At 38.2% G+C, this 12,563-nt stretch overlaps 2 protein-coding genes across 3 annotated transcripts; both read right to left on the bottom strand.

The window, feature by feature from the left end:
* Positions 1–3,506: 3,506 nt before the first annotated feature.
* On the bottom strand, positions 3,507–6,782 carry LOC121908703 (regulator of G-protein signaling 13-like). The gene is made up of 5 exons (XM_042428930.1): positions 6,498–6,782; positions 6,312–6,371; positions 6,142–6,203; positions 5,873–6,039; positions 3,507–5,760 (listed from the first exon to the last, which is right to left on the bottom strand). Exons 1-5 carry the CDS (start codon positions 6,575–6,577, stop codon positions 5,575–5,577), a joined length of 555 nt encoding a protein of 184 aa, XP_042284864.1. The 5' UTR covers positions 6,578–6,782; the 3' UTR covers positions 3,507–5,574.
* Positions 6,783–10,786: 4,004 nt separating this feature from the next.
* LOC121909315 (regulator of G-protein signaling 21-like) lies at positions 10,787–12,349 on the bottom strand. 2 transcript variants are annotated; one of them, XM_042429818.1, is made up of 4 exons: positions 12,243–12,349; positions 11,929–12,013; positions 11,643–11,809; positions 10,787–11,377 (listed from the first exon to the last, which is right to left on the bottom strand). In XM_042429818.1, the coding sequence occupies exons 1-4, from the start codon at positions 12,273–12,275 to the stop codon at positions 11,201–11,203; spliced, it is 462 nt and encodes a 153-aa protein (XP_042285752.1). In that variant the 5' UTR covers positions 12,276–12,349; the 3' UTR covers positions 10,787–11,200. The 2 variants fall into 2 exon arrangements, with proteins under 2 accessions (XP_042285752.1, XP_042285751.1); XM_042429817.1 differs by having other exon boundaries at positions 11,929–12,244.
* Positions 12,350–12,563: the final 214 nt, after the last annotated feature.

Genomic DNA, 12,563 nt, shown 5'->3' with positions numbered 1-12,563 from the left:
GCTTCATTAAATTAACAGCATTTTATACACTTTCCTCGAATTCTTCATTAGCTTCTGTATACAATCAATATTAATTTACTTGGATCATTGGAAGAAGTGTGTTTGTGTCAATTCCCTGACAGAGAGAAGTGAAATTACTGCATGCGGTACGTCAGAAGTTGAGATATAGTAAAAGCTGTTTTCTTATAAAGTTTTCTGGAACTATTCAGTATCAGCAGTAAACATTTGGTGAATTCACATTATTTGTCACAGTTATGGGTTTTAAGGCCCCAACTGTTATTTATTAAATCATGTAAATAATAGGTACAGTAAGTTTACATGTATAATTGGAATTAAAATGTTTGAAATTTTTGTGTAATTGTAATTATATCCTGTAATAACAGGTTTACAAGCATTACAGTTCAGTTAGTGGAGTGAAATTCTTACAGCATCAAGAACATTAATAACTTTGAGTCATAGCAGGTTTTAAGCTGTGTTTTGAATTTCGTAGTGGGCAACCATTATGTTCACAGATTGTACCTTAAACATGAAAAGTTGAAAAGAAAAAAAAAACAGCATATGTGGCAGAAATTTACATCATCATTTACATCATCCATAAATCCATTTCACAACAGTATTAGACTGACATAGGCACAATTATGGATATTATATTTCAAGGCCAACTCTCTTGGGGGCCAGACCAAGTACTCCTGGGTAAAACACTCCAGTTACTCTCTCACCAATCTGAAGTATCTCTTTTCGAGTTAGAGCAGCAGCTCTTAAGCAGATAACCAAAAATTGGCTGAAATTTAAGAGCAGCTATAACAAGCTATGCCAGTGGCTGTGTGAGGCTGTACTTATTAGTCACAGAGATGCTTTGAGTTTAATGCTAACGTCAGCATGCTAACATGCTCACAGTGATGATTTGTCATCATTGAAAAATTATGATCTTCATCCTCCAGGAGATCCGGCCTGACCTCATGTCTCTTTCTTCCGTTATGTGTATGGCTTCTTTTTCTCCCCTCCTTCTGTGTGTGTGAATGATGTGATGTAAGTTTTGCCCCTTTGTGCTGTGCAGACTCTAAAGGCCCTTTAGTCAAAATTGTGATTTGTGATATTGGGCTACATACATAAAAATTGACTTGAATGACAATGGTAATTAGTGCTAAACACAAAGTACTATTGAGGCTGATAGGAATGTCAGTAGTTTTGCAGGTATTTGGTCATCGACTTAAATATTGTACAATTTTTGACCTGACGATGGAGCTAGAGGAAAAGCCAGAAGATTACCAAAGTTATTAGGATTCATCCTCTGGGGAACATGAACATGAATTGACCAAACCAGACATCGCCATCCCTAGAGTCATGCCGCTAGCTTGTCAAAATCATTTTGGTCACAGAAAACTAGGAAACTGCTAAATCCAATTATAAATGAATATATCCATCTTGTTGTAACTTGTAGGTAATGATAGTTACAGCTCTGTGTAAGAGAGAGACAATGACTTCTTCTAATTTTCTGGCCCTTTATCAAAAAGATATGCAAGCTCGCCTGTCACTTTGTTATGACATGTTTAACCATTCAGTAGCGTGAGACGAATGTTCTCGTTTAAGGAATGTTCTATTAATAGACTCTCACAATCAGAAATAAAACACAATTGAATGAATGTGTGCTTTGAAGCAAATGGAATGTGAACATGAGCTATTGGATAAGACGTCATTGTAAATGCGATACTACAAACTCCATACAAAACAAACAAAAACCAGTATTGATAAGATCAAACCTGACAATGAAATAAGGACGTGATGATGCGAGTGAATTAGAATGTGGTTGGCAGGACCAGGCTGGGCAGTGTTTAACAGGAAGTATTTGACAGGGTAAACATGCAGCTTCACAGGCATCCAAAAGTGCACTGTCATGTTGTCATAACCTGAACTTTGAGCACACGTGGGGTACTTTGGCCTTAAGCACTATACCCTCTTCAACATTATTAATACAGTAATCATGCACAGACAGTAGATTAACAAAGAGTTAGTTAAATACTAACTTTAGTGGTTAGGCCTATGTTGAAATATGAGTATGTAAAGTATATAAGGTGTGTGTGAAATGTTGCCTTTTAAAAAACCACAACAGATTGAGGCAAAATATGCATCCTGATTACAGATGCCTCTGTTACATCAATAAAAGTATACATCTTAATTTGAATATAAAAATATATTTTTTGAAAATAACTGAAAATGATATCATAGTTTCACCTGATATCCACCGATCTAAAGGCTGTAAGCTTTTGTTTCCATACATCACCTGAGAAAAGTGAAACTGCGTTGGAAGCTTGTCAAATGATCCCACCTACTATTTATAAAACTTTTTATTAAAAAAAAGCAGAACATGTTCACACAAAAACTATTAGGTCATGTGGGACCACATGACTTAATATGGACTTTATTTGTTCGCACTCGGTTTGTTATTAAGGTCATTGCTGAGGAAGTGGTGGAAACATGGGCCGACCAGGGACGCAAAACACAAAATCTAGATCTCCTTTCACTTGTTACACCATTACCTACGTAAAAGCAGCGTAATCACATATATTTAGGTCACTTGTAATCAGGATATACCAGCAGACTGCTACTGACTGACGCATAACAGTAAAGTTGGACAGCATCATTTTGGTTTATCACCATCATCATTGTAAGCTTTTGTATTGCATGACATGAACGTAAATGACCTCAGTAAAGTTGTATAACAAATAAAATATTATTCTAATATAAGAAATTATATAACCCCTAAATATACTGTAGATATAAATTTAGAGCCTAGATTTGCATGATAGCCCTTGAACTTTGTGGTTATTGGTTCATACCTTTAATCACACATTGGTTTTACATAATACAACTCTCACAGCCAAAACCAAGAGTGAGAAAAGTTTTACAACTTTTCCTCTGCAGCTCACATTGTGGTGGTTAACACGTGGATGTCTCAATGGGTTTAATGTGTTAGCATTCTTTACAAACATATTCAAGTTGTTTTTTCTTATGTGCTGTAGATTCTGCTCACAGTCCAAAGAACTACATGTCAGGTGGAGCAGAGACTTTTTGAGTTACAAATGATGCATGCTGGGATAGATTTGTTACATTAGAGACCTAATTATGACCCTGATTCTGTGGTTATTATTGACATGTTTTTAGCCCGCACTGGTGTTTATATCTGATATATTAAATGCTATGTGAAACCATGTGTGATGTTAAATGTCATTATTCTAATAAGCTTGACCTCTGTCTCATGTCTCATGTAGTCTGTCCTGCTTTGACTCTAAAGAGAAAATGAAAATAAAAAATGCATTTCTGTTTTTTTCTCTGTATGTGCTACTGTGTGAACCCACTTGTCCTTCCTGTCCTTGCTTCTGTAAAAAAAACAAACCAAGATAAATTTTGTCATAAAGCATTTGATGTCCTCAAAGACAAGAGATTATTCTGACAGATTTTATTTGATCTAATTAGCCATGCCACAGATATACATTTTTTTAACCTCATGTTTGACTGAAAAAGATTTTTATCTGGTGGAAAATTTCCACCATGGAACATTTCTCACCTGCCTCTGAAATAGACCTGAAACAAAGCGTCCTTTGTTGAACTGGTTGAGCAACATCATACAGCAGTCCAGTGACCTGTATGCAGCTCATGTGGTTCCAAAAGGATGACTTCAGTCTCATGACACATGTGTCAACCAAACCTATGGGTTTAAAAACAGCATTTTACCCTGTATGGCTGAGTAGTCTATATAATAGATAGTGGATATCCCCAAAGTTTTACATCAATGATGCATTGCAGGACAACTTGAACATCCTGTCTCTAAGATGTGATCTCATTTTTTTTATAGCTTCTCTTGGTCACAACACTAATTGAATCTAATTACTAATAAACAGAACAGTGCAAATAGTTTAACCCTCCGTTGCAACTCTGTAAAAACAAAGAAAAAACATTTAACACCCCATGTGAAAAATATATGTTCTCATCCTGCTGAAAACTCTTTTGGCTTAATACCCTGGTGCCTTTATGCTGACAGTTTGCTGTCCACTACCCTCTGTGTGAGTGTCCTCACGCAGACGTGATGTACAAGTGAGATTAAAAGAGGATGTGGTGGAGCAGTTGGGTCTTAACACTTCCTCCTAATGTCTGTAACCTTTACCAGAGCGATACCTGTTGAATTCCCGCAGGGAGACTTCCTTTTTGGCCCCATATTGTGATATATTACAAATGCAGTTTCAGTTGTAAACCTTGCTTCTCCATTAACAACAATTTATGAGGGGCTTGTTGGATTTTTACAGTGATAAACGAAAGACTGAATGGTAAAGAAAAGGCTGAATGAATCTGAGAAAGGTTGAAACACAATCGAAAGCATGAAAGGCCAATGACTCATGCAAGACTGATGTAAGACCAGACACCGCGTAGGTAGGAGCATCCTGTCTTATTCATGTAGTCCATTCTCAACTATTAAAAAGAGTTTCTGTAGAAAACACACAAATCACCAAAAATCCAATGTTTTGGATCTACAAACGTAACGTGGACACATAGTTTCGTACATATATTGCAGAGTGAATGATCCTGGTACACCATGCTGCTGTAGACGTTTCTACACTCACCAAAGCCACTATGCGGTAAATACTCTGAGTATAACTGTGAGTAAGTATCTGAATGAACCAAAAAATGAATGAATGAATGGATTTGTGTCTTAGTCACTTCCTGTGTATTCTTAAGTTGACGTGTATCTAAACATTCACAGGAACATTATGTCTAACTCTTATGTGCTTGTCTGACTGACAAGAACAGATTTTAGTCATCATTCCAAGGTTCATACAGACTTTCAAAGCAAATTCAATATTCTTTATTTAATATGTATGAATCCATCTTAATATTCACATGTACAATGTTTTCACAACTTGTGGAATACATTTTTAACATTTAGCTTATAAAAGATTATTACAGTTGTAACATATCGTTATTTCAGTGTTACAGCGCTGATGTCAGAATGCAAAAAAAAATTAAATGCATAAGGCTGTACATAAGAAAATCACACCTAGATTGCATCTATTGCTTTAGTAAGATAAAAATAAACTTAAAATGATGTGCAAAGGCAGATACCAGCTCATGCACTTGCATCTTGGGTGGAGAGTGTTGTTTGCACCACATACACTTCCTGGCGTCTCTAACAGAAAGTCCCCAGCATTCTCACTACATTATTGTGGCATCGCTGGGAAGTTTTTTTGCTTTACAAGTACGTTCACAGCAGCTGCTTTTGATTAATGTACAACTGTAGCCGTTTTTCACCACACCCGGTTCTGAATAAACTCTCTTCAACGGCTTCTCTACAGAGCCGACTACTTCTTCTTTAATACAGTCTTATGAGGCATGACTTCTCCAACGGAAGGACGGCATGAATGTGTTGAAGATAACAGGTTTTGGACGCTTTTGGTGTTAAAGAATCAACATCAATGGTCCCAGTACAAGCAAACACACCCAGCTTCTCTCAGGTAGCGCAGCATTAGGCTCAGCTTCATAGTTCAGTCTCTATAAACACGATGTCGCTGCTATCTGCTTTCTTTACATCTTTACTGATTCTGATATAGAGTCCATTAAAGTCCTGTAGATGTCAGACCTGAGGAAACGGGGGTAGGAGTCCCTCTCCATTAGTCCGTAGACAATCCTCTGGGCATCGTCGAAGCAAACTGTGCTGGGCGCCTTAATGTTCCGCCTGATCAGGTCCCTGGTCTTGTGATCAATGTTGATCTGGAAGCAGAGGAAACATAATGTGAGTCAATAAATACTTAAAAAGTACCAGTGATATGTACTTCCAACCTTTTCAACAGTTCACTGTAAATCTGTCATGATCTGTGCATACCTCTCTCGGAGCCTCAGCTTGAATGTAACGTTTGAAGATCTTTTTGGCCCTGGAGGTCATCCTGAAGGAAGACTTGATCTTCTTATAGTCCTCACATACCAGCCAAAACTCAATGTTTTCATCACTGAACTCTGACTTCAAGAAGGCCTGGAATATCTTCATTCCATCTAAACAGGTAGATAAAAAGAGCAACAGTTAGCCAGTGCTGAGAAAGAGTTATCAACTATTGATGAGGCTTCACATCGGGACTTAGAAAGTGATCAACTTACATTTCGATGCTAAAAGTCTCTCGAGTGACTGTGACCACTGGGACATCTCCTCGAAACAAAGCCTGTTAAAAAAGAGGTCCAATGTCACTAATGCATAAAGTATGTCAATAGTTTGGATGTTTTGTTTCCATGAAACATTGCCAAACAACAGAGATGTTTTCTGCACTTACCCCTCATTATTAGTGGCTTGAGACGATCTACACTGCAGCCGAGACTTCAGGTTTCCTCCCCTGGTTAACCAAACACACACAAACCAACAAGCATTACTTCAATGACATGTTTTCTTATACTAAAAAGTCGATCACCAATGGCAGAAAATTGTAGGCACTACGCATCGGTTAAAATGAAATATTTACCTGTCTTTTCCCCTTTTCTTTTTGTCAGTGTCCATGTTGAGGTGCTGCAGCTCCCTTGGTGATGTGGCTAGAATTGGCATGGCAGTGATGCAGAACTATGGGTTTGTATGTACATGTATGACTGTATGTTGGGCTGCTCTTAGAGAGTTGTGAGATCTTCGGCTGCTACTGTTTCTGTTTGATGAGTCCCGCCTCCCCGTCTTATATGCAGTAAAAGTCTCACATGAAATTGGTGTATAGCGTCACAGCATCATGCTGAACTAACCACAGAAAAAGAGGAAGTTGGGGATGACGCAAACTTGCGCTGACTACAGCTACAGTTGCCTGTCTGTACTGTACTCTGACTTGCATGATTACTTGTTTGGTCTGAGGATGCAAATGGGGCAGTGGAAAATTCAGGAGCAGATAGGCAAATGTTGAGCTTTAGTCTCTGTCCTATTTTGCTACGAGAACCAATGCCCTTGTTTCAGTTTTTGGAAACATTTTGTGAACTAGATACTGAGGCTATGTAAACACTCACACAGTCAAATTGAACTAAAACAGATTTTTAAAAATATCCTCTCAAGCTGTAGACACAGCTTATTACACAGTTAAAACATGATCATATGACTGTCATGGGTCAAACAACCCAAAGTACAAATGAATGATCGCACATTTGCATGCAGAAGCAGCTTCACAATAGCAGATATTTCTCTCATGTCATCATTACATCTTTAGAGTCAAAATACTGTACAACACCTTCTTCTTTTAACAAATTAAAAGTTGAATTCATAAGCAATAAAACACACCCTTGCTCAATTCAATATATTCAGGGGTTTTACTGCTACAGGCTTACTTGGTCAATAGCTTTTGGTTACTAAATGTTAGCTATTGTTAGCTAGTTATTTAACTTACAGCAATAGATTGCAGTCTGGGAAAAACACTTATTTGCTTTTACACGCAGTCACATGATAAGATTGATGCCACCTTTAGTTTCATGTGCTAAACAAATGCAAATGAAGCTACAGGCAGCAGTCAGTTAGCTTAGCTTGAGGTGTATAGGTGGATTTTGTTACATCTGGACAGAGGCAAGCTATTTCCCCTGTTTCCAGTCTTTATGCTAAGCCAATTAGCTAAATCTTGACAAGACAGTGAAAACAATGTATTTCTCAAAATGTCAAACTATTCTGTTAATTAATTAACTTGTTTAACTTTAGCTGGATATTGCTCTATAACTGACGCTACTGAGCCAGTTCATTGACTTTATGACTCTGACTTTATAACTTTTTCTGCTGTTACATTGGTCTAGCATTGACCATGATCTAGTCATTGTCACTTGTGGCCACAGTGGCAGCTGTTGAGCAAGACTTACATAATCTCACTTTTAAAATTATATGATGGTCTCATAAATGTCAAAGCTGCCGTCACTGATTTTGTCTAGAAATGACAAAGTGTTTTCAGTCTCTGTTTGTTGCTCCAACAACAGTTTAGCAACATAGTTTCTAAACTTAACTGATTCTTTAAACTTCATCTGTGCTCTCACTATGGGACACTCTCCTGACTTGTTGTTGTCATATGTAGACAACTAATGTGCAATGATTGGAAGCTTGAAACAAAGCCCCAACCAATTAACATCACTCTACAGCAAAGTTCTGGGTTAATTTGAACTTCATTGTCTGCCAATTGAACTGTTATATTTCTTTAGTCATGTCTTTGTTTCCATTTTACAGCTTCTTGCCATTGCTTGATATTTGATGGTGAAGACAGACAGGAAATATGTGGGGAAACAGACAGGGTGGTGACATCTCACAAAGGTTGCCCACCAGAACCAAACCAGGAACACTGTGGTTAAGTGTATGTGTCTTGGACCACTAAGCCGCCCCACTGTTTCCATCTTAGACACAATTGAAGCATATAATGTAGAAAGCAATCTCAATATCATAAAGGTAAAATAATACAACATATTTGTTGTGTACAGCTTAAATGTCTGGATGGCTTAATGCAAGGAAATCTTTTTACCTAAAATCTTTTTACTGCAGAGGTCTTAAAACACCGTCAATTCTCCTTCAATGTGATGAGCTGTGTCATTGATTCTGCCCCTGGTCCTGCAGTAAATATTTCCCCTCAGTGAGGTAATGCAGTTTCAGACTTGTATCCACTTTCTGCTCCATTGTGGACAGAAACTTTGAACAAAACAAAAGCTTTCACTGGCTTTCTGGAAATTCCTCTTAAAAGTCCAGAGGAACATGATTAGGCCTTTATTGTTTGTTGTTTGAGGTGTAGTTTATTTTATTCACTATTTCAAACCCATCAATCAGTACTTTCCAAGTTTTTTAGGAGGAAATTGTTGCATATATATATATGTATATATATATAGATTGATAACTTTATGTTTGAACAGTCAGTCAGGTTTCTGCTTGTCATACTGCTTTTGACCCTCAATCTACTTCAGTGCAATATTTCTCAGTCTATCTGCACTTACAACTGCATTAATACAAAATGTTCACAGTGATGATGAAGATGCAAGCCTCTGAAATCTGTTTATCATACTATTGTGAAATAATTGAAAACCAATGGCAGAAAAATATGTACATTTCAAAACTAAATTGCATTTGAAAAAAAATTGCAAAAAATGGAAAGAACATGTGATTTAGAGTAAATGCATTTGCTGAAACATGTAAAGAAAAACTGCAATGACCCTTTAGGAAAGCATTCTATGGCTTGCTTGGTTAATAGCTGCAAGCTTGATAAATGCAGTGACTAATAAAATGTGCAAAGTCTGAACATAAAACAATCATAACCTCAAAACATAATCAAGGAAAGTGTAAGGCCTGCTCTTAGACTTGAGGTGAGTGCTGTTGTCACACTCTGTTTGTGTTTGTATGCTAGACAGGAAATGTTTTGTGTTAGAGCGCAGCTGTAGTTTGCTGCGGTGACATAAACCGTTATCTCAGACATTTTCTTTATCGGTTGCAACACCCATCTGTGAGTTTCCTCCGTCAACTGTTGTCACTCTGAAAACCATAGCTTTGCTCACTTGCTGTCATTTTCGCGTCTTCTTCGCTTCCTGCAAGCAATATCCTGTTAGTTTTACTGGGCAACACGTTTCTGTGCTCTCTTCTGTGAGTTTTTCACACAGAATTTTTTTTTTTTTTTACTGTACCCAATGAACTTAACCCTTCTCCTTCAAAGAGATGAATGCAGCTAGGGTTGTCTAAACTAGAGGAAGTTGTGGTGAGCTGTCTGCAAAACACAGAACAGTTTCTGCCAGGCACCTCTTAAAATAAATCCCCTGTACATTCAATGCCACCAACACAAACAGAACAAAATGTTTGTCTGACACTGAGCAGTCACATGGAGAAACCACGCTGTGCCTACTTCCACTTTCCAAACACAAAAAACACATCAAACACAGAACAATCATACTGCAAAGAGAACAATGTCAATGTTGTAATTTATACTTTATGTCCTTATGTCCTGAAAATAGCAATATTTTCCCTGGGAGTTTACACTGTGGACTGTGGATTTGAACATTATGTCTAAAAGTCAGTAGTTTGGGAACCCAGTTTTATCGTGCTCTTTTGAACTTGCATGCTTTTTCATCTATGATTATTTAAGTTTTGAAAATCACCAACTTAAACCCTGCACCACACAACCCACATTAACTTTCCTTGGACGGGGGAATTTACATAAAGGACGATGAGCTTGTTTATGATTTTTCCATCACAACAGATTCCAAGTTGTGATTTGAATCCTCTCAGACACTTTTTCATGATGAATGAACTCACCTAACAAAATGAAACCAACTGAACTACTGAAAGTGCACCCCCGACTCCTCCCTCCCCCGTCTGTGTCTGGAATTTCAAGCAAGGTTAACTTCGGACAGTATTGATTCATAAGGCTCCTATTCACCTTACGCTACATGTACAGCAAATCTCCTCAATCTGCAGCTGAGATGTTGCAGAAATACACTACACAAAGCTATAGGAAGTTGCCTCAGGAGTGACTGCAGAGTGTGGCCATTTCTCCTTTTTCTTCTTGGTTATTTGTGTCTCCTTGTTTGCAGAGTGATGTTGCTCGGAGGACTCTGTTGCCATCTGGTGTTTGTTTGACCAATGACTGTATTTACAGACGAGTGTTATCCAGCTATGACAGAGGGGATTTGAATGATATTCAAAAAGGCCACACCCAAATGTCATTCAAGTGAATATATTAAGTTTCTGTTTTGAAGATACTTAAAACCAAGAAAACCAAACTTTAACATTTCACAGAACACAAAAAGAGAAAGAAGTTCAACAATACACTCACATATTTATTGCCGTTTGAAAGTTGAATTTGTCAGAGCATAGTAGTATTTATATTTGCATAATCCATTAGATAAAGTGTTGATAATACTTTACAATGAGGAACTCTTTTTATTATTAATTTCATGAAGTGGGGCAGAGAAAATAGTTAATCATAGAAGAAGCATGTGCACAACCTCTTAAAAGATTTTTTTTAACCTTAACATAATTAAAGAGATGAAGTATAATACAAGCTGCAAACTCTCTTGAACTGCAACTGTCTACTGAATCACACAGGTTGAGCTATTTCTGCTACAATTAGGGCCAGGATTGTATGGCATAAACCCGTTATCCACACTGAAATCAAAGAGTGCTACAGCAGATCAGAGTCGGAGAGAAGACTTTGCAAGCCTGTCTGGGAGGCTGTCAGTTTGAAAACAGTCACCTTGAATCAGTTCTCCTCAGGAGTCCCTGATAGATGTCAGATTTTAGGAACCGCGGGTAGCAATCCCTGGCCATCAGACTGTAGATGAGCTTCTGTGCTGTATCAAACGAAGTCAGGGTCGGCTGGGAGATGTTCTTTGTTATGTTTTCTCTGGTACCGCAATCTATGTTGATCTGAAATCAAATGATATCACCCAGGGGCGTCTTACAGCAACTTTTCATCATCTTTCACTATAAAGTTCTGGCACTAAAGTGCACTAAAGTTAAATTCTATAGTTTTACTACCATAAAAGACACAAATACACAGTTTTTAGCAGCAACTATATTACTACAAAATGAGATTATAATCAGTGACACTCTTGAATACGTGTCTTGGTGCATATTTGCAAATGTTGGAACTTGAATTCCTAAAAAAACTTTTTTTACAGCTCACAGTTACCTGTCTAGGTGCTTCAGTTTGGACAAACTCTGAGTAGATCCTGTTGGCAGAGGAGATCATCTCTGGGACCGTCTTGATTTTTTTGTACTCCTCACAGGCGAGCCAAAACAGTATGTTCTCTTCACTGTACTCAGACTTCAGGAACTCCCGGAAAGCTATCTGTCCGCCTGGAAATCCCAGAGAGTAAGCAAGCAGTGAGTGTATATACAACCTGAAAGAAAGAGGCAGCAGTTGAATGAAATACCAACTGTTACCCTGACTCGTTGGAATCAAAAGAGGCTCTCACCTTTGCAACCGAGGACTTTGTCCACAGACTCACTCCAAGTCTCAACATCCTCCAGTGGATCCTTGGGAAAGCAACACAATCTACCCTTGAAAAGAGCATCAAGATCTATCACTAGCCCAGTTATCTGTGAACTCCACATCTCATACCCTCTGAAAACACACTGCCAGGCCGGATCATTAATCATTTACAGTATTCAAGGTGATATGCTTTAGGATGACCTGTAAACGTTTGATTTAATACATTCAGCACCTGAGAGCAACCTCTCATCACTACAAGCTTGCAGAAATAAAGGCACGGTGCAAAGTGAGACTTACAGTGAGTGAAAACCTCCTTGGTATTTTCCACATGGCTGCTGTAACCTGTTGCCTGCTGAAAATGGTAAAGGCCCAAAAATCAAATATGCAGTAACTCACTTTATCGCCATCTCCTCGTCCTCTACGAAGGGAGACAGAGATAAGATCCTGCCAGACAGAAGATGGGGTTGTGATTGTTTGGAAATGAGGGAGTCAAGTGACTGAACAAATCAAAATGAGCCCCCCCCCCCCTTCCCTCCTCCGCTCCAACATGAATGGAATATATGGAAATCTGTATGCAAAGTGTTGTTGTTGGGAGAGACAGGGCATCCTTCCATGTCT

This window comes from Thunnus maccoyii, chromosome 12, assembly GCF_910596095.1.
Source record: "Thunnus maccoyii chromosome 12, fThuMac1.1, whole genome shotgun sequence".
In the NCBI taxonomy this organism is placed as follows: Eukaryota; Metazoa; Chordata; class Actinopteri; order Scombriformes; family Scombridae; genus Thunnus; species Thunnus maccoyii.
The sequence above is the reverse complement of the archived record's forward strand: the minus strand, read 5'-3'. Positions and strand labels throughout refer to the sequence as shown.

Bases quoted from the DNA above. Each gene is read 5' to 3' on its own strand.
- LOC121909315 (XM_042429817.1), bottom strand. From the start codon at position 12,112: ATGATTAATGATCCGGCCTGGCAGTGTGTTTTCAGAGGGTATGAGATG. The intron at 11,810-11,928 runs GTGAGAGCCTCT...TGGGATTTCCAG, and splicing joins CAAAGTCCTCGGTTGCAAAG to GCGGACAGATAGCTTTCCGG. The intron at 11,378-11,642 runs GTAACTGTGAGC...ATTTGATTTCAG, and splicing joins AAACTGAAGCACCTAGACAG to ATCAACATAGATTGCGGTAC.
- LOC121908703 (XM_042428930.1), bottom strand. From the start codon at position 6,577: ATGCCAATTCTAGCCACATCACCAAGGGAGCTGCAGCACCTCAACATG. The intron at 6,204-6,311 runs GTAAGTGCAGAA...CTTTTTTAACAG, and splicing joins CAAGCCACTAATAATGAGGG to GCTTTGTTTCGAGGAGATGT. The intron at 6,040-6,141 runs GTAAGTTGATCA...CTACCTGTTTAG, and splicing joins GAGACTTTTAGCATCGAAAT to ATGGAATGAAGATATTCCAG.